Source organism: Phalacrocorax carbo, chromosome 16 (assembly GCF_963921805.1).
Source record: "Phalacrocorax carbo chromosome 16, bPhaCar2.1, whole genome shotgun sequence".
NCBI classification, from domain to species: domain Eukaryota; kingdom Metazoa; phylum Chordata; class Aves; order Suliformes; family Phalacrocoracidae; genus Phalacrocorax; species Phalacrocorax carbo.
In genome coordinates, this window is record NC_087528.1 from 12,375,435 (window position 1) to 12,389,603 (window position 14,169).

The window sequence follows — 14,169 nt, forward strand, 5'->3', positions numbered from 1 at the left end:
CGACCATCTGCCAGCTGCCCCAGCATCACCAGCACCTCCCTCTCTCCCTTGGGAAACCGGGATAAGGGGGCTGTACTGGCCGCAGCGGAAAACAGTCACTCATTGACCAAAGGTGATTCGAGAAGACACCCTGACCCTGGAGGTCTGGTTCAGGGTGGGAATCCACATCTGTTCACATGAAGCAACCCCACTAGCACTGTCCAACGCGGGGACATCACAAGGGGTCGACCTCAGGGGACAAGCGGCCCCTCTCCAGCAGAGCAGGTTGTGCAGAACAGATCCGAACATCTCAGCCCCATTTGAAGTCCCCTGCTGGCCAGGGCTATTTTAAAATCTCATTTGTAGCCTCTTCCCATGTTTTCCCACGTGCAAGGGCTGCTGGAGGAGCACCGTGCCTGTCCCCTGACGTGAACAATGGCTTTGCAGATTGCCCCAGCACCACGCTATTTGTTGGCCTACCACAGCTCTGCATTTTGTGGGTTTGTGTACGGGTTTGTGGACTCAGAAGTCATGAGAAGCAATCCCAGCCATGACGCACTTCTCGTGATAGCGATCGTGCAGACATTCACTGACAAGCAAGTCTAATCAGCATGCGAAATAGCTTGTTACATGCCCTCTATCATAACCAATCTGTTGACAACCTAGGCTCGCGTAATAAATCAGGGCTTCAGATCATGAGGCTATAATAGCTCTCTGCAAACTGCTGCTGTGATGTTTATGGCAGCCCAGCTACTGTGTGGTGACATTCCAGACCTGCAGGAGTGGCAGGGTCAAGGCAGGCTGTGCATGAGCCATCGGGTGCCATCGAGGTGACTTCCTCACGGAGACACGTTTCAGCTCTGCACTGCACCTCGGAGGGCTGCACGGTGAAGAGAATCCAGAGCAGAGGTGGTAGAGGATCCCCAAAGCAGTGCTGGGGGCAGCCAAGATGCAAGAGCCAGGATCTTTCCCAGGACCCATTTAACTCACCAGCAAGGCTGTAACCCATGCACCACCTACTCCATGTGCTGGTATCACTTTCTGGGGCTTTCTTCCAGCAGAGATAAGGCCCATAATTGCCACCGTTGTCCTGATACAGACACCATTTACTGCTTGTAGGACAGTTGACCCCGACTGTCTTCAGCTCCCCCATCAGCTAGCCACCGTTGCACTCACCTCTCTCTCTCGCGCACACACACACACACACCCCTGCTCCAATGATTACCTTTGTGTATGAAATGCACCAAAAGATGCCTCTGTGTTTTTGCTGGATCGAGTTGGAACCAAATTTCCCCTTAAGACAACTCTTTGGTGGAAATGATTTAACTCTTTTTTTTGCTCCTACCAAACCTTTTACGTTTTTGCCCCCAACACCTTTTCATGCCCTGAACCATATTTTCATCATATCCATTCTTCTTTTCAAAGCAAAAGGTACATTGGGATCTTTTATGCAAAGCATTCACAAATGTTTAAACTGTCAGAGGAGATTCAAAGAAAGTTTTTGTAGCCTTGAAGCAAAAGCTGTCCCTAGTTGTGCTTGGTGCTGTGCTCTGCCCTGAAGAGCCTCTGCCAGAGGAAATAAGGAATATCATGGTGCATTTTATTACAGGATAGCAATGCCACAGAGGGTGTCCGCAGTTTTGCTGGGTGTCACACTCTGCTGTGACCAGGCAGAAGCACCCTGGATGCAGCTGGATGGCAGAAGGGATGGACTGACGGATGGACAGTGCCTGCCCAGGTCTTTGCAAGCCCACTGCCATCCCAGCCCCATCTTTACTGTCTGTGGAGGTGGCTAACTGCAGAGTGAGGAGCTGCCAGCAATCCCCTACAAGCAATATTTAGCAACCCCCAGCACTGGGGATGCAGGCGAGGTGTGAAGCATCGTGGTTGTGTCTCCTACACCCCCAGAGCGACCCAGGCCCTGGTGATGCCTCAGCTCTGGACCTGCTCCCTGCAAGGAGGTGAACACCTCTCCTCCACAGAAGTCCCCTGCGCTGGCTTTCTCCCAAGCAAACTTTGCTCATGGACATGCCACCCATCCCATCTTCATTAGTCACAGCCTGTCTCCTCTGTTTTGGGCACCTGCTGTTCACAGGCTCAGCCGAACTTCCCCTGGGGACTTCTGGCAAGGAGAGGATGTCCTCTGGTCTGACAGCAGCTGTGGAGGGCTCGCGCTGGGACGGGTCCAGACCGCAGCGGAGGAACCACCGGCCCGCGGGGCAGTTGCATTGGTGTGAATGATGCTGCAAAGCCCACCGCCCTCCTGGCGCAGGCTGGCGCAGAGTTATTTACAGGCTGCGTTAATACGACGGACACCATGCCATCCAACGCACAGGGATTAAACCAAAGACCTTCAAATGAACTGTGTGAACCGCTGCGGAGGAAGGAGGGAGCCGGCCCTCCCTGCCAGGCTGCCAGGGCCCCGAGCTGCCCGTGGAGCTGGACACGCTCTGCGGCACCTTGTGCTGCCCCGTGCTCGTGTGTCAGCTCCAAGCAGACAGACAGGTATAACAAATATGTCCCAATCAACAGGAATCACAAGCTTGTCCATGTCCAACACGCTTGCAGTTGGTGGCTGTCCACTTGCTTCTGGGGAGCAGCAGCTCCTATCTGGCTGCTTTCATCTGGTATTAAATCACTCCAGGAATCCTCCTCTAGCAGTTAGTCAGCCTCCTCCTCCCTTCTGGAAAAAAAAGCTGTTTTGTCAGTAAATACGATAAAAATCTCCCCTTCATCTAGATTCAAGGGGAAGCTAATCAAAATATTTACACAATTCCTGTGATACTGCACTCACCAGGGTTTTTGTGGTGTCCTGATTGCAGCAGGTCCCCCTCGAGCATCGCCCCAGCCCAGAGGAGGAAATCCCAGGCTGGCCGCTGCAGCCCTGGTGCCCACGGGCATCTCTCATTGTCCCTGTGGCCACTTCCCCGGGCTCGCTGTCCCCATCCCCCCCACCCTACCAGCTGCAAGGAGCAATGCCTGTCCAGCAGCCGAAAGCCTTGCACATCCGCGGGAGCGGACCCGGGGAGTGCGTTCACTCGCTCGTCTGGCTGGGCTGGAGCAATTAAAAGAAAAGCACGTTAAAACCTGCAGCTCTGCACAGAACTGGACAGGAGACAGCATCTCAGGTGAGCCCTGGCTACAGACTGTCCAGCCGAGCATGGGCAGCACGGGGCTGAGCTGCCCATGCATCTGCAGATCTGCTTTTGCGCAGCCCAAAGCATGAGGCTCCCTTGCCCTGCGGAGCCCCTGCCCATCTCGCTCAGGGTGTGTGGATACCCAGCAGCTGGCACCCGTCCTGGCAGATGTCGAAATTTTGCATTGCAGCGTCCCTTGGGCAGGCACATGGGCGTTTCTTCCACCTTTGTTCACACTGCAAGATGAGAGTGATGAAAAGAGCCACATCTAGGCCAGAGATGCTGACAGGCAGCGCTCCCCACGTCCCCGCTCATGAACAGCACTCATGTAACAGCGAACCTCAGCCATATCGACCCTGGACTATCAGGTAGTGCCCAAGGGCACCCGCTTGCCCCCTCGAGGCCACCAGCCCTCCTGTGGTCCAGCAACTCTCTGTCCATCCTGCCTCATCCCACCATACCCAATGCCTGTCTGTCCATCCCACTTTGTCCCACCCAAACATCCAGCTGCTCCCACTAGTTGTGTTTGTTGCCAAAGACCTTCCTGGATGAAATGCCTGATCTGGTGGCCCCCCTCCCCTCCTTGGTCATATTCTGGGTCACCATCTAGAGACGTGAACATGGGCTGCCTACAGCAACACCCTCCAGATGGACGTCATTGTCCCAGGTAGATATGACCAGAGATGTTTTCACGAAGCAAATCCTGACTGAGATCAGATCGAGAACTTGGTTTTCTTTCGTTGACAGTTCACACGCCCCCATGCCCTCCGCAGCATCGGGTCCTGACAATGCTCGTCAGCAGACGGGAGCTGCCTTCGTTGGTACCGGTGTGTGATTTCACCGTGTGGGCTGCAGCCTGGCTCCTCATTTTGCATCCGTTCATGAAGCTGCGGTAATGAAGATTAGATGTTATGCTTCTATTTCCACCTTTCACTGCAATTTGCTTAAATGTATTAGCGCTGACGTGTGGCCCAGCCCCTGTTTGACCAGGTGAGCCACATCCGCTAGCAATGCATTTCATTTGCATCCTTAGTAGCTGTGGTGGATCTGGGAAGGCTGTTTTAGACATCTGAGAATAAGGATCTAGAAAAAGGTCATCTTTTTGTTTTGTTGGGTTTGGGTTTTTTCTTTTTTTTTAGGCAGTATAAAGAAACCTGTGCTACTTTGCTCTTGCAGATAAGCTTTTCCGGTGTCATTGTTAAAGGTTGTTTTGCTTGATGTACTCTATATTTGGCACATTCAATAAGCCCTAACATCCTTCCCTACCTCTATGTTCACTGGAGTCCAGTTTAAAATACTTCTGGCCTTTATCTTAGATTTTCCAGCGCTGAAGCAATACTATATGTCCTTTAGACCTTATTTTTGTCTTATGAATCACCAACCTTTAAACAAGATCCTACTGGGTATAAAGAGCCCCTGCTAAACAACAAACAGTGCCGGGGTAATAACGTAGCAGCTCCCTGCAGTCTCGTCTCCAGCAGTAGCTCTGGCACTCGGTTTGCATCCTGCTGGAGTCTAGACGAGCGTTTTTGATCCAGCAGAGAAGTATTAGTTCAAGCTCTGGACTTTGCTCCTATGCACTTTTATCAATTGCTCTTGAAATGCATTTGAAACCACTAAATCTTCTCCTATTAACAGCCCACATGCAGATGGAAAAGGTATTTCTGCAGTCTTGTGAGGGCAGTTTGTCAAGCAGGTTTCACTAACATTGGCTTCCTGCAAATAAAGACATGAAATATTCGTGCTGTTTTCCCCTCTGGGGATTTCGGTGCTCCAGCACCAAGTTGGTCCCTGGGTCCGACCATGCGGTTGCAAGGATGGCTATCGGTGTCCTCCTGGGGTCTCGCTGACTGACGGCTCCTGGAGGTGTTTGGCCCCACTTGCAGAAGAACAAAAGCGTATGAAACGGCCGCGAGAAATTCCCACTGGGAAGTTAGAGGGGGTCCCAGCTATCGGGGCCCAGAGGGTCTGTCGCGCACAGTAGGTCTTCGTGGCCCAGGAGGTGGCCCCCAGTCTTGTGTCCCTTTGCAGATTTAAGCTAGTCTTATATCTCCTGGGAGTGAGACATGCTTAATGCACTTTGCAGGCAGGCTGAACCCCCCGCCGGTTGCACGTCTGTGATTCAAGCTGCTAGATGGGGGACGGGGCTCCCAGCACCACTCACACTCAAAGGTTTGTTGTATTCTTCTGTCATCAGAGGGGGCTGCTGCCATACCCTCAGCCTTATCTTTCACACCTTGTTGCAATAACTTCTCACTCAGGCACGTTACTTCCATTACAGATGATTTATTCTGTTGTCTTTGTTTTTTTGACTGAGCCTTAGTCCAGCAGGTCTGGTTGCTACGAGTGGCCCAGACCCATGAATCATGTTCCTCTACTCTTTCCAACTCAAAACATCACCTGTATAAAATGAAATGCCCCAAACACCATTATAAATGGCTTTATTTTTCTGTGCTACCCCCCAGTGCTGCCTACCACCCAAATGGCAGTGAGGTCAGTGTATCCTAAAGGAGAGCTCGCTGCATATAAGATCGCTCCTGTTTTTCCAAGCCTACCTGCCAGAGCCCGGCTAATGCACACAACGTAAAAATATTTGGCATGAGTCACCTCCCCCACAATTTTTCCCCTTGAAAGCAGTGGAAATATTCCTCCTACATATGTAGTGCGTTGGGTCTGGGTGTGAGTGGAGAGTTGTGTCAGCTGCTTTCCCGCGGTGATCACTGCACACCTCCACCCTCGCGTGGGTGTCCGGAGCAATGTGCTGCCTGGCCCTTCTCTTAGCCCTTCCTATGGGGACGGACTGGGGCACCGCTGGGCTCTTCTACCTGTTTGCACGGAGCTGGGTGTTTCTCTGGTCGGGGGAAGATGTCTTCAAAATCCTCTACAGCTCTAGCCCTCCAGCTAGCCAATGTGCTGCTATGTAATCTTTGCTCCTAGCATTTTCTGCTTGCTTACACGTACTGTCCACCCTTACAATACTCTCAACTGTATATTTTCCAGTTTGTACCTTTGTGCTCAGATTGCTCGCCTCCTCGGTGAAGATGAGTATGGGATGCCAAGTCTAACGTCTCCCTCAAGCCTACGTGTGCGCTTTTCAGTTCACTGCTAATATCTGCTCCTGAAGCCACCCTGGCTGCTGCTTTGGGATCTAACTTAGAAAAAACATATGTCCTGATTGCTTAGAGCCTTGTCTTCTTCACCACGGACAATGTTCCTATGAAGGATTTCCTGAGCTAGAGGAGTTGCTGCCTGTGCTGACACAGCCCTGAAAAGCAAGAGAGTCCAGAGTGACTCCCAGCCCCAGTCTGGTCTTCACCTCCTTGCATCTTCCACTTTAAAAGCATCTCCCCTGGTCTCAATTGCCTGCTGAGTGCAGGACACTAGAGGCTTCTCCAGTGGCTTTGTTGTTGGCTTTCAGTGAGTTACACAAAAGCCATTAAGAGCATCAAGTGCCAAAATCAGGCTGCCTCCACCTCTCCCCTCCCCTTGGTCTCTGTAACCTGCATATGCAGAGGGAAGCAGTGTTTAAACCCTCTGTCCACACTCACTGAGTTTCTCCTCCAGAGCTTTAACTGCTCTGCGCTTCCACTCCATACGTTTTCATAGCTCATTTTCTTCTGATCCCATGGGAGGCTCAGCAGCTTCCGAGCCCAGGGCTGCCACGGACGCCTCCTTTGGCCTGATGGCTCTTATCTGATGCATCAGCACGATGTAGGGAGCCTCTCCAGCAGCCCTGGGCACCCCCCACCGTGCGGTCCCACGTGCGTGGGCACCTCTCCACCACAACCACAGCAGGAGCAGCCTGGTAGTGCCCCAAGGCTCAGGTGTGCTGGCCTGGGGCTGGGTGAGACCCCAGACCTGTTGGGAGCTACACCCCACCAGCTCTTGCCTGGAGACAGTGGTCACCAATGCAAACGTCCCTACAGCCTAACATCAGGGCCAGGCTGGCTCATCCAAAAACTCCTGGATACCCCACAACACTGCGGTCTGTCCCATCCACTCACCCGGCTCGGACCCAGCCCCTCTGTGTCCCGTGGGCAGCGCCGCAGAGCAGAGGGTATCAGTGGCACAGCCAGACCTCACTCTGCACCTCTCAGGAGCACGGCGGATTGACTGGACCTCCCCCATCAGTGCCTCTGCCCCTTGGCAGCAGCACAGCCACCAGCGGGGCTGCCCCCGCGAGCAGCCTCTGCTCCCAGAAATGCCCCACGCCGGGATCTGGCTGGGGCTCAGCACAGATTCCCAGACTAAAGCCTTCCCGCCTGGCGATGAAATTACCCATCAAAAAGCATGCAGCAGTGCTCCCACTGTCAGCCAGACGTCTGCCGTGGGCTGCAAAGGAAGGAGCTGGGAAAATAAACACATCTTCCTGCGCATGACCCCCGCTGCTGGGAGGCTGCAGTCACTGAAACCAAACCTGTCCTCAAGGCTACGAGCGGAGCCAGCTCGACTCCTGGGCCATCAAATAAGCACGTGTCCCTGGTCAGCAGGTACCAGATTCACCTCCCGGGCAGGACTTTGAGGGCCACCGGCAGAACCTGCTTTGCCTAGTTTTGAACATACCTGAACAGGAGGTTGGGAAAGGATGGGGAGGGGCAGGACGGGGAGGGAGAAAGGAACTCCTGGGAAATCATGAGTTAGGATGGCTGGAAAATCACAGACCACGGGAAGATGACTGGGAGAAAGAGAAGAGAATGAGGGCAAAGGAGGTATAAGGTTTGGTCCACCGCTATGTGGACACACCCTCCTGGGAAGGTCCAGGGCAAGGTAATGCCTGCCTTGGCACTGCTCCCAGCAGCACGGGGACCGCTCACACAGCCCCCCAGCGCCTCTGGGGTCACTGTGCCCTGGAGCGCCGTCACAGCAGCATCAGAGGGACGCTAGGTTTCACCAGAAAGGCTCAGACCCTGGTTCCATCTCCAGAGATGACCTGACCAGGATGTTCTTCGCCAGGATGCTGGAGAGGTGAGAGGGGGCTGAAAGCAGAGGGACAAAGACAGCACTGGGCAAACCCCAGAAATAGAGAGAAAAAAACACTTCCAAAAACCCACGTTCCCCACCAAAATAGGGTTGTTAATCTCATCCTGACATAGCCTTTAGGCCCCAGCTCTGCCCAAAGGACACAGAGCCCCTAGAACCCAAGAAGGCCCATCACATCCCATGACGTTCTTTTGTTCAAGGAAGAGTTTCAGCTCCTGCAAGACACTAGTCGGCTCCTTCTTAATGTGTTACAACTCAACAAGCTTGGACAAAGCAGCTTCAAGTTTCCCCCTGGGGGGATTCAGCAAAAGCTGAGATTTATCACGTCCTGCGTGTAGCACTTCCCGGGGCCCGACTCCGGTCCTCTGTCGAGTGCTGGCTTGGAACGATGCAAAAAATGCCCCTCTCCCCCATGGTCGCTGGCCCGAGGGTGACTCACTGAGCAGGGGGAGGACCACAGCATTTCACAGGGGTTTTACCCCTTCATCCAAAACCACCAAAGCTCTGTGAAAATATTCATCACCCCTCCAAGGCAAGGAAATACCACTGCCACTTTAGAGAAGGAGAAAATGAGTCATGGGAGGGTGAGGTGACTTGTCCATGCTCATACTGGCACGGGTCCAGCCAGCCCTGCGATATGGGGATTACGGGGGACCCTCACTTCCAAAGTAGGAGATTAAATTTGAGGGTTTTGCCACAATTCCTAAAAGATTTCTGGTAACAGAGTAGTTCTAATGAGGCAGACAGCAATAATCCAATTGGGTTTTCAAGCCAGAGAGTTATCTGAAATCCCTGCCATCGCTTCCAGATATTTTTCTTGCTGATCCTGTACTTGTTTCAGAGCTCCCAGGATGCACCTGCGATGCACAGAGAAATGCACTAATTACTAACCTGGAACTGGTTATATTTGGGATCATGAATTTATGCTGCAGGGTCCTTTCAAGTTAACTGTAACAGCCTCGATTAATCCTTTATTTATGGAGAGCCAACCCGGGTGGAAACAAAGAGAGGGGAGGAGGAATCGGGATGCCTGGGTTCGGTTCTTTGCTCCTTAGCTCTGTCACTGACCCTAGACATGACTTGGCAGAGGAAGGCAGGCCTGGTGGTGAAGATGTCAAATGAGATTTAGGAGATCTGCATCCAACTCCTGGCTTTGTTGCAGATTTCCTGGGTGGCTTCAAGTAAGATGCCTGCTTAAGCCTAAACCTGCACAGCAGCATTTCCAGGATCGGGGTGATCTCTCTTATCAGGGATGAGGCCAACGCTCTGCCTTCCTGGCAGGAGGGCAAGCACATTTTGGCCATGCCAGGACAGAGAGCCCGTGGCTGTCTCAGAAGCCCTGCTGCCGAGCCCTCATGCCCAGCGCAGATGCTCTTTGTTTGAGCATCCTGTGTCCAGCCATGGGAAGCAGAGCAGTGCTGAGCTGCTGGAGGTCTTCCAGGGCTACCACATATAGGGGACAATGTGGATATATGGTCACCTGGACTGGGCCATTCCCGGTGCCAAAGCAGTGGTTCTTACTGGTGAGAAGGTCTTGGTCCTCTCTGGCTGCACAACCACAGATCCGTGTGTGCACGGGAATTCCCCCAGTCCCAGGCTGTGTCAGAGCTACAACGTACGAGCAGATCAGCTAGCAGGCTCATCCCACATTAAAGCTCCTGCAAGTAAAACCAGAAAATACAGTTGTCTTGCCAGAAACCAGCAAGGAAACAGCCAAACCAGTCAAACTGGATAGAAACCAGTCAAGTAGCACTGCTCACCCCGGTTAGGCTGGGCTGAGAGCGAGGCAACGGGCAGGTTTAGGAAACACTCGTCAAGCTCCTTCTAGATGCCTCCATTTGCATGCCCAAAAGTCACTTTCGAAGGTATTGGCTACAGGCAAGGAGGGCGGTGTGTGACCCCTCAGTCCCGGCCGCAGCAGAACTGGCTGCAGCTCCTGGAGACATGGAAAGTTGAGGTTTCTCCAAGAGCTGCCACTGCTTGAGGTGGTGGTTGCTCCAGGATCTCAAAGGTGATGGAAGAGTGAGTTTGGCTTGTAGGACTGCAGGATAAGGAACAGCAGGAACCTCCTACATGCTGGCCATGGACCGAGGGGCACATACAGACCCTTCTTACAGGAATGTTGGTGTCGATGTCATTACCCACAGGGCCTGTGAGCACCACTTGGCTAGTGGACCTCTTCCTTTTTTGGCAGAAGATGACTTGGCTTTAGTTATTTGCTTCTTCAGCTCCTCTGAGCTGAATTCTGCAATGTCAGCAATGCCACTGGAGCCAATCAGCCTAGATTGGAGGTGGCTCAGGGGTATGGGGAACTCAGAGATCCCCTTAAAAATGGATAGGATCTGCTGTTCACCACCTTATCTATTGCAAAAGCTGAGGGTCATCTGATAGAGCTAGGAGAAGCCAAACATAGGCCAAATGAAGGTGTGGTTCATCCCGTGAAGGCTGGTGGATCAGAGGAACTACTTGCCAAAGGCTGTGATGGCAAAAAGTTTTCACGGATTCAAGAAGACACCGAACAAGTGCCTGAAAAAGAAAACTGTTGAGATTTCCTAAACCAACAAACCACACCAGGCTCAGGAAATCTTGCACTTGAAAAGAAGTTGGAGGCTAAAGAGGTTGGAGGCTGGAGCTGGAGGTCTGCTTATCCTAATCTTACTCTTCCCTGGTCATTTATGCCCACTGTTTCCGTTGGATTTCTGCTGAGGGCTGGGCGTCAGCTCCTCCAGAAACCATTAAATCCTCCTCTCCTCCCTAAAAGGGGTCTTCAGAAAGAAAATTATGGGATTATGGGGGATGACAAAGGGAGAAGTCACAAGATCAAACTGCTTAAACTGGGTTCCAGGGGTGGAGGGACCCCAAGCTAAGCAACGGCCAGAGTACCTACCGCCCTCAAAGGCGCTGCCTGGAGATGTGAGCGGGGAAGGATGGAGACAGACTGCTCAGCCAGTGGGATTGCCCTGCTGAGCTCCCTTCTCCTGCCTCTGGGGATGGCCACCTTGGCCATGGCCAGGGAGGCAGAGAAGATGGTCCCACCATATTGTGGGAAGGTCTAGATAAAAAAAAAGAAAAATTATGGTCCCTCCAATGGGGAAGGTGTAAATAGATCCACATCAGCCTGCACCCTCCACCATCACAATTAGAAACAGATATGAAGCCTTAACGACTGAGGGTACCCATGAGCAAAGTCTGCAAAGTCCCCTGCAAGGGGAGACTGTACCAGCAACACGCAGTGGACATTGTAAAAAGAAACGATGAGTGCTCGTGGTGGGTGACTCTTGGTTGAAGGGCACTGAGGCACCCATCTGCCGACCTGACAGGGAGTCACGAGAGGTGTGCTGCCTCCCAGGAGCCAAGGGCCATGTTGGACACCTTCAAGAGTCATCTGGAACAGGGTGCTGGGCCATCTTGTTTAGACTCTGCTCTTCCTAGAAAGGTTGGACTAGATGATCCCCGAGGTCCCTTCCAACCTGCGATTCTGTGATTCTGTGATTCTGTGATCTCTGAGGTCCCTTCCAACCTGTGATTCTGTGTGATTCTGTGAAATAAAAAGATGAGAAGAGCTGCCAAAACCTCAGCAAGAGGCTCTGGAGGAGCTGGGCCACTGCTGGGAACAAGAGATGGGCAAACCAGACATTTGGTCTGAATCAGTGTAGCCTTCAGGAGATAAAAATTACCTCACACCTTCTATCAGCAAAAAACAGATCTTGGAACTGACTTCTCTCAACTAAACACATGGCAAGATCATGTAAAAAAATCCACCCAACCTTCGTGTGTCCTGCTGGGGAGGTGGGTGAGCAAGGAGCCCAGGCCAGGCGCCACCACCAGCGTTCGCTGCCGGGCCGAGACGTGGGTGCCACCGAACGAACGAGCCCACTTCTCTGCTGCAGAGAGCCATGAAGGGCTGGGCAGAAAGCAGGCTCACCAGTAGTGGAGCAAACCACTGTGTCCTGCCCTGAGAGCCTCCTGCACGATGGCAGGGACCGCCGGCATGGTGTTTGCTGCAGTGCAGGTCTACAGATGTGGGTCTCCAAGCATCAGCCAAAATGGTGGGTGGGTGTTGGATGTGGACTCTTTCATCCCTAATTTATTTGTTTGGCTTGCTAGCGTGTGGCCGTGGCTAATGGGAACCACCCATGAAAACGGCTCCTTCCCCCTTTAATCTTTAGAGGGGCTACTCAAGAAACAGTGCTGTGACCTGTAATATATTACAGAAAAAAAATGCACAGCTGGACACAATCAGCCCTGTGCAGCTGTCACGGCTGGGAAGCGGGACCCGCTCATCTCCGCTCCCTGTGCGGGAGCAGTGGGAAGGGATTTGGGACAGCAAAGATGCAGAAGAGGCAACTCTCAACCCTTGAGTTTGCAGAGCTTCCCCCGTACTGTCTGCCAGCCATGGGACAAGCAAATGCAGCCACAAAACCAAGTTTTAATCTTTTATTTCCCATTCAGCAGAAAATGAGGGCAAATGCCCCCAGTTTTAGCAAAAGAAACCCCCCTCCATTGTCTTTCCCATGAGACCTTTTCTCTCGCATCCGATACCCCACTGAGATGCAGGAGCTCAGCCTCCTTATCCAGCTCTAACCTGTCCCTCTTATGCTGATGGCACTAGATGCTCTTCCAGCTCTTTGCAGGGTCCCACCACCGAGCTACCTGGTGTCCTTGGGGTTAGCAGGAAGGTGCAGGAGGCCAGTAGCATGCCAAGCATCTCATGATGCTAAGCCAGGAGGCTCTCAAAGGTCCACTGCAGGACGTACACAGAGGTACATGGGACCCGAGCCAGGGGCTGGGTGGCTCAGGAGGCTTTCTGTTTCAAACTGAGGGATTATTTAACTTCTTGTTGAGCTTTTTACAAAAATCTGAAACCCAGAACATTTTCCGTAAAAAGAACCAAAGGAAAAACATTTGGGGACAAAACTATTTCCTGTGGAAAAGCTTTTGCTCTGCTCTGGAAATTGGAGATATGGCACAACTGGAGGGAACACGCCTGATGGGAATTAACTGGGCAAAGAGTGTAAGATGAAAATATCCACATCCAGGTGAAAATATTCACATCCAGGGATCCTCGCTTCACCTCTGTGGCAACGTCCACAAAGCAGACATCTTCCAGGCCAGTAAACGTGGGCAGCTGCAGGGGTCAGACCGGAGGGATGCTGGAGCGCACCACGCTCCCTCCGCGCACCCGGTGACTCGGACTCCGGGCTGCCAGAGCTGGGAAGGCTCGAGAGCCGTTTTCAAGGCCTGCATGTGAAATCAGCCCTGTTCAGTCACCTGTGGCTGGCCTGACAAGTCATTTACATTTCAGACTTAGCTGTAAAATGTGGAGAAGACCCATCGCAGCTGTAAACCAAGGCAGGGAACGCTGAGCCGCCAAGGTGGAGAAGGAGGAATGGCACGGGAGGGAAAGAGAATCATTGACAGCGACAGTGGGACTGTCAGACTGCTGAGAAATGTCTGCTCTGTGAAATCCTGCTGAAGCCTGGCCAGGAGGAGACCAATGGTCTCACCAGAGCATAAGAGGTTCCTGGCTGGAGACCCTGACCACCAGCTGAGAGCCTGGGCTGAGCTGAAGCCAGCTTGGCCAGGCAATGCCCCACGGTGCGTCCCATCCCAGGAGCTGAGCACAGCCTGGAGATCTCAGCTGGGGAGATGGGGTGTATGGTTCATGAAGGACCAAGCAGGAGAAGGCTGGAGGTAGCTCCTGGCTGGTGGCCACTGTGATGCCAGGAGAGCTCAGAGGAGGCTCAGGCATGGGGTATCCAGGACCCCCTCTTGCCATGGTGGCCTCACTAACCACAAGCATTCAAATAATCACCAGTTCAGAGTAAAAATAAACATGGGGTCTTTACTATCTGAGCCTTTCAGCTTCACCTGCTTCTCATTTTCTAGCTAGCTGGTTTCTGCAAAGGGCATTTTGTTGGAAGAAGGGAGAGACCAACCTCTTTCTCTGCGGTGCCCCTGCGGGGACTCGGGACTGTCGGTGTCACGGTCTCTCCTGCATGACCCTGGTGCTGTTGGTCAGCAGGGCCCGGGACTTTCACAGCCCAGGGTCTGCGTGAGGCCAAGGGTCATC

General features: G+C 52.8%; 1 protein-coding gene across 1 annotated transcript in view; it reads right to left on the reverse strand.

Annotated features, from left to right (window-relative positions):
• The window catches only part of CCDC42 (coiled-coil domain containing 42), a 50,297-nt gene extending 38,208 nt beyond the window's left edge, over positions 1-12,089 (reverse strand). Inside the window, exons 1-2 of the mRNA XM_064467432.1 lie at positions 12,022-12,089; positions 10,238-10,376 (exon numbers count right to left, since the gene is read on the reverse strand). Coding sequence (XP_064323502.1) covers positions 10,238-10,376; positions 12,022-12,089 — 207 coding nt within the window. The remainder of the gene's footprint in view (positions 1-10,237; positions 10,377-12,021) is intronic.
• Positions 12,090-14,169: the final 2,080 nt, after the last annotated feature.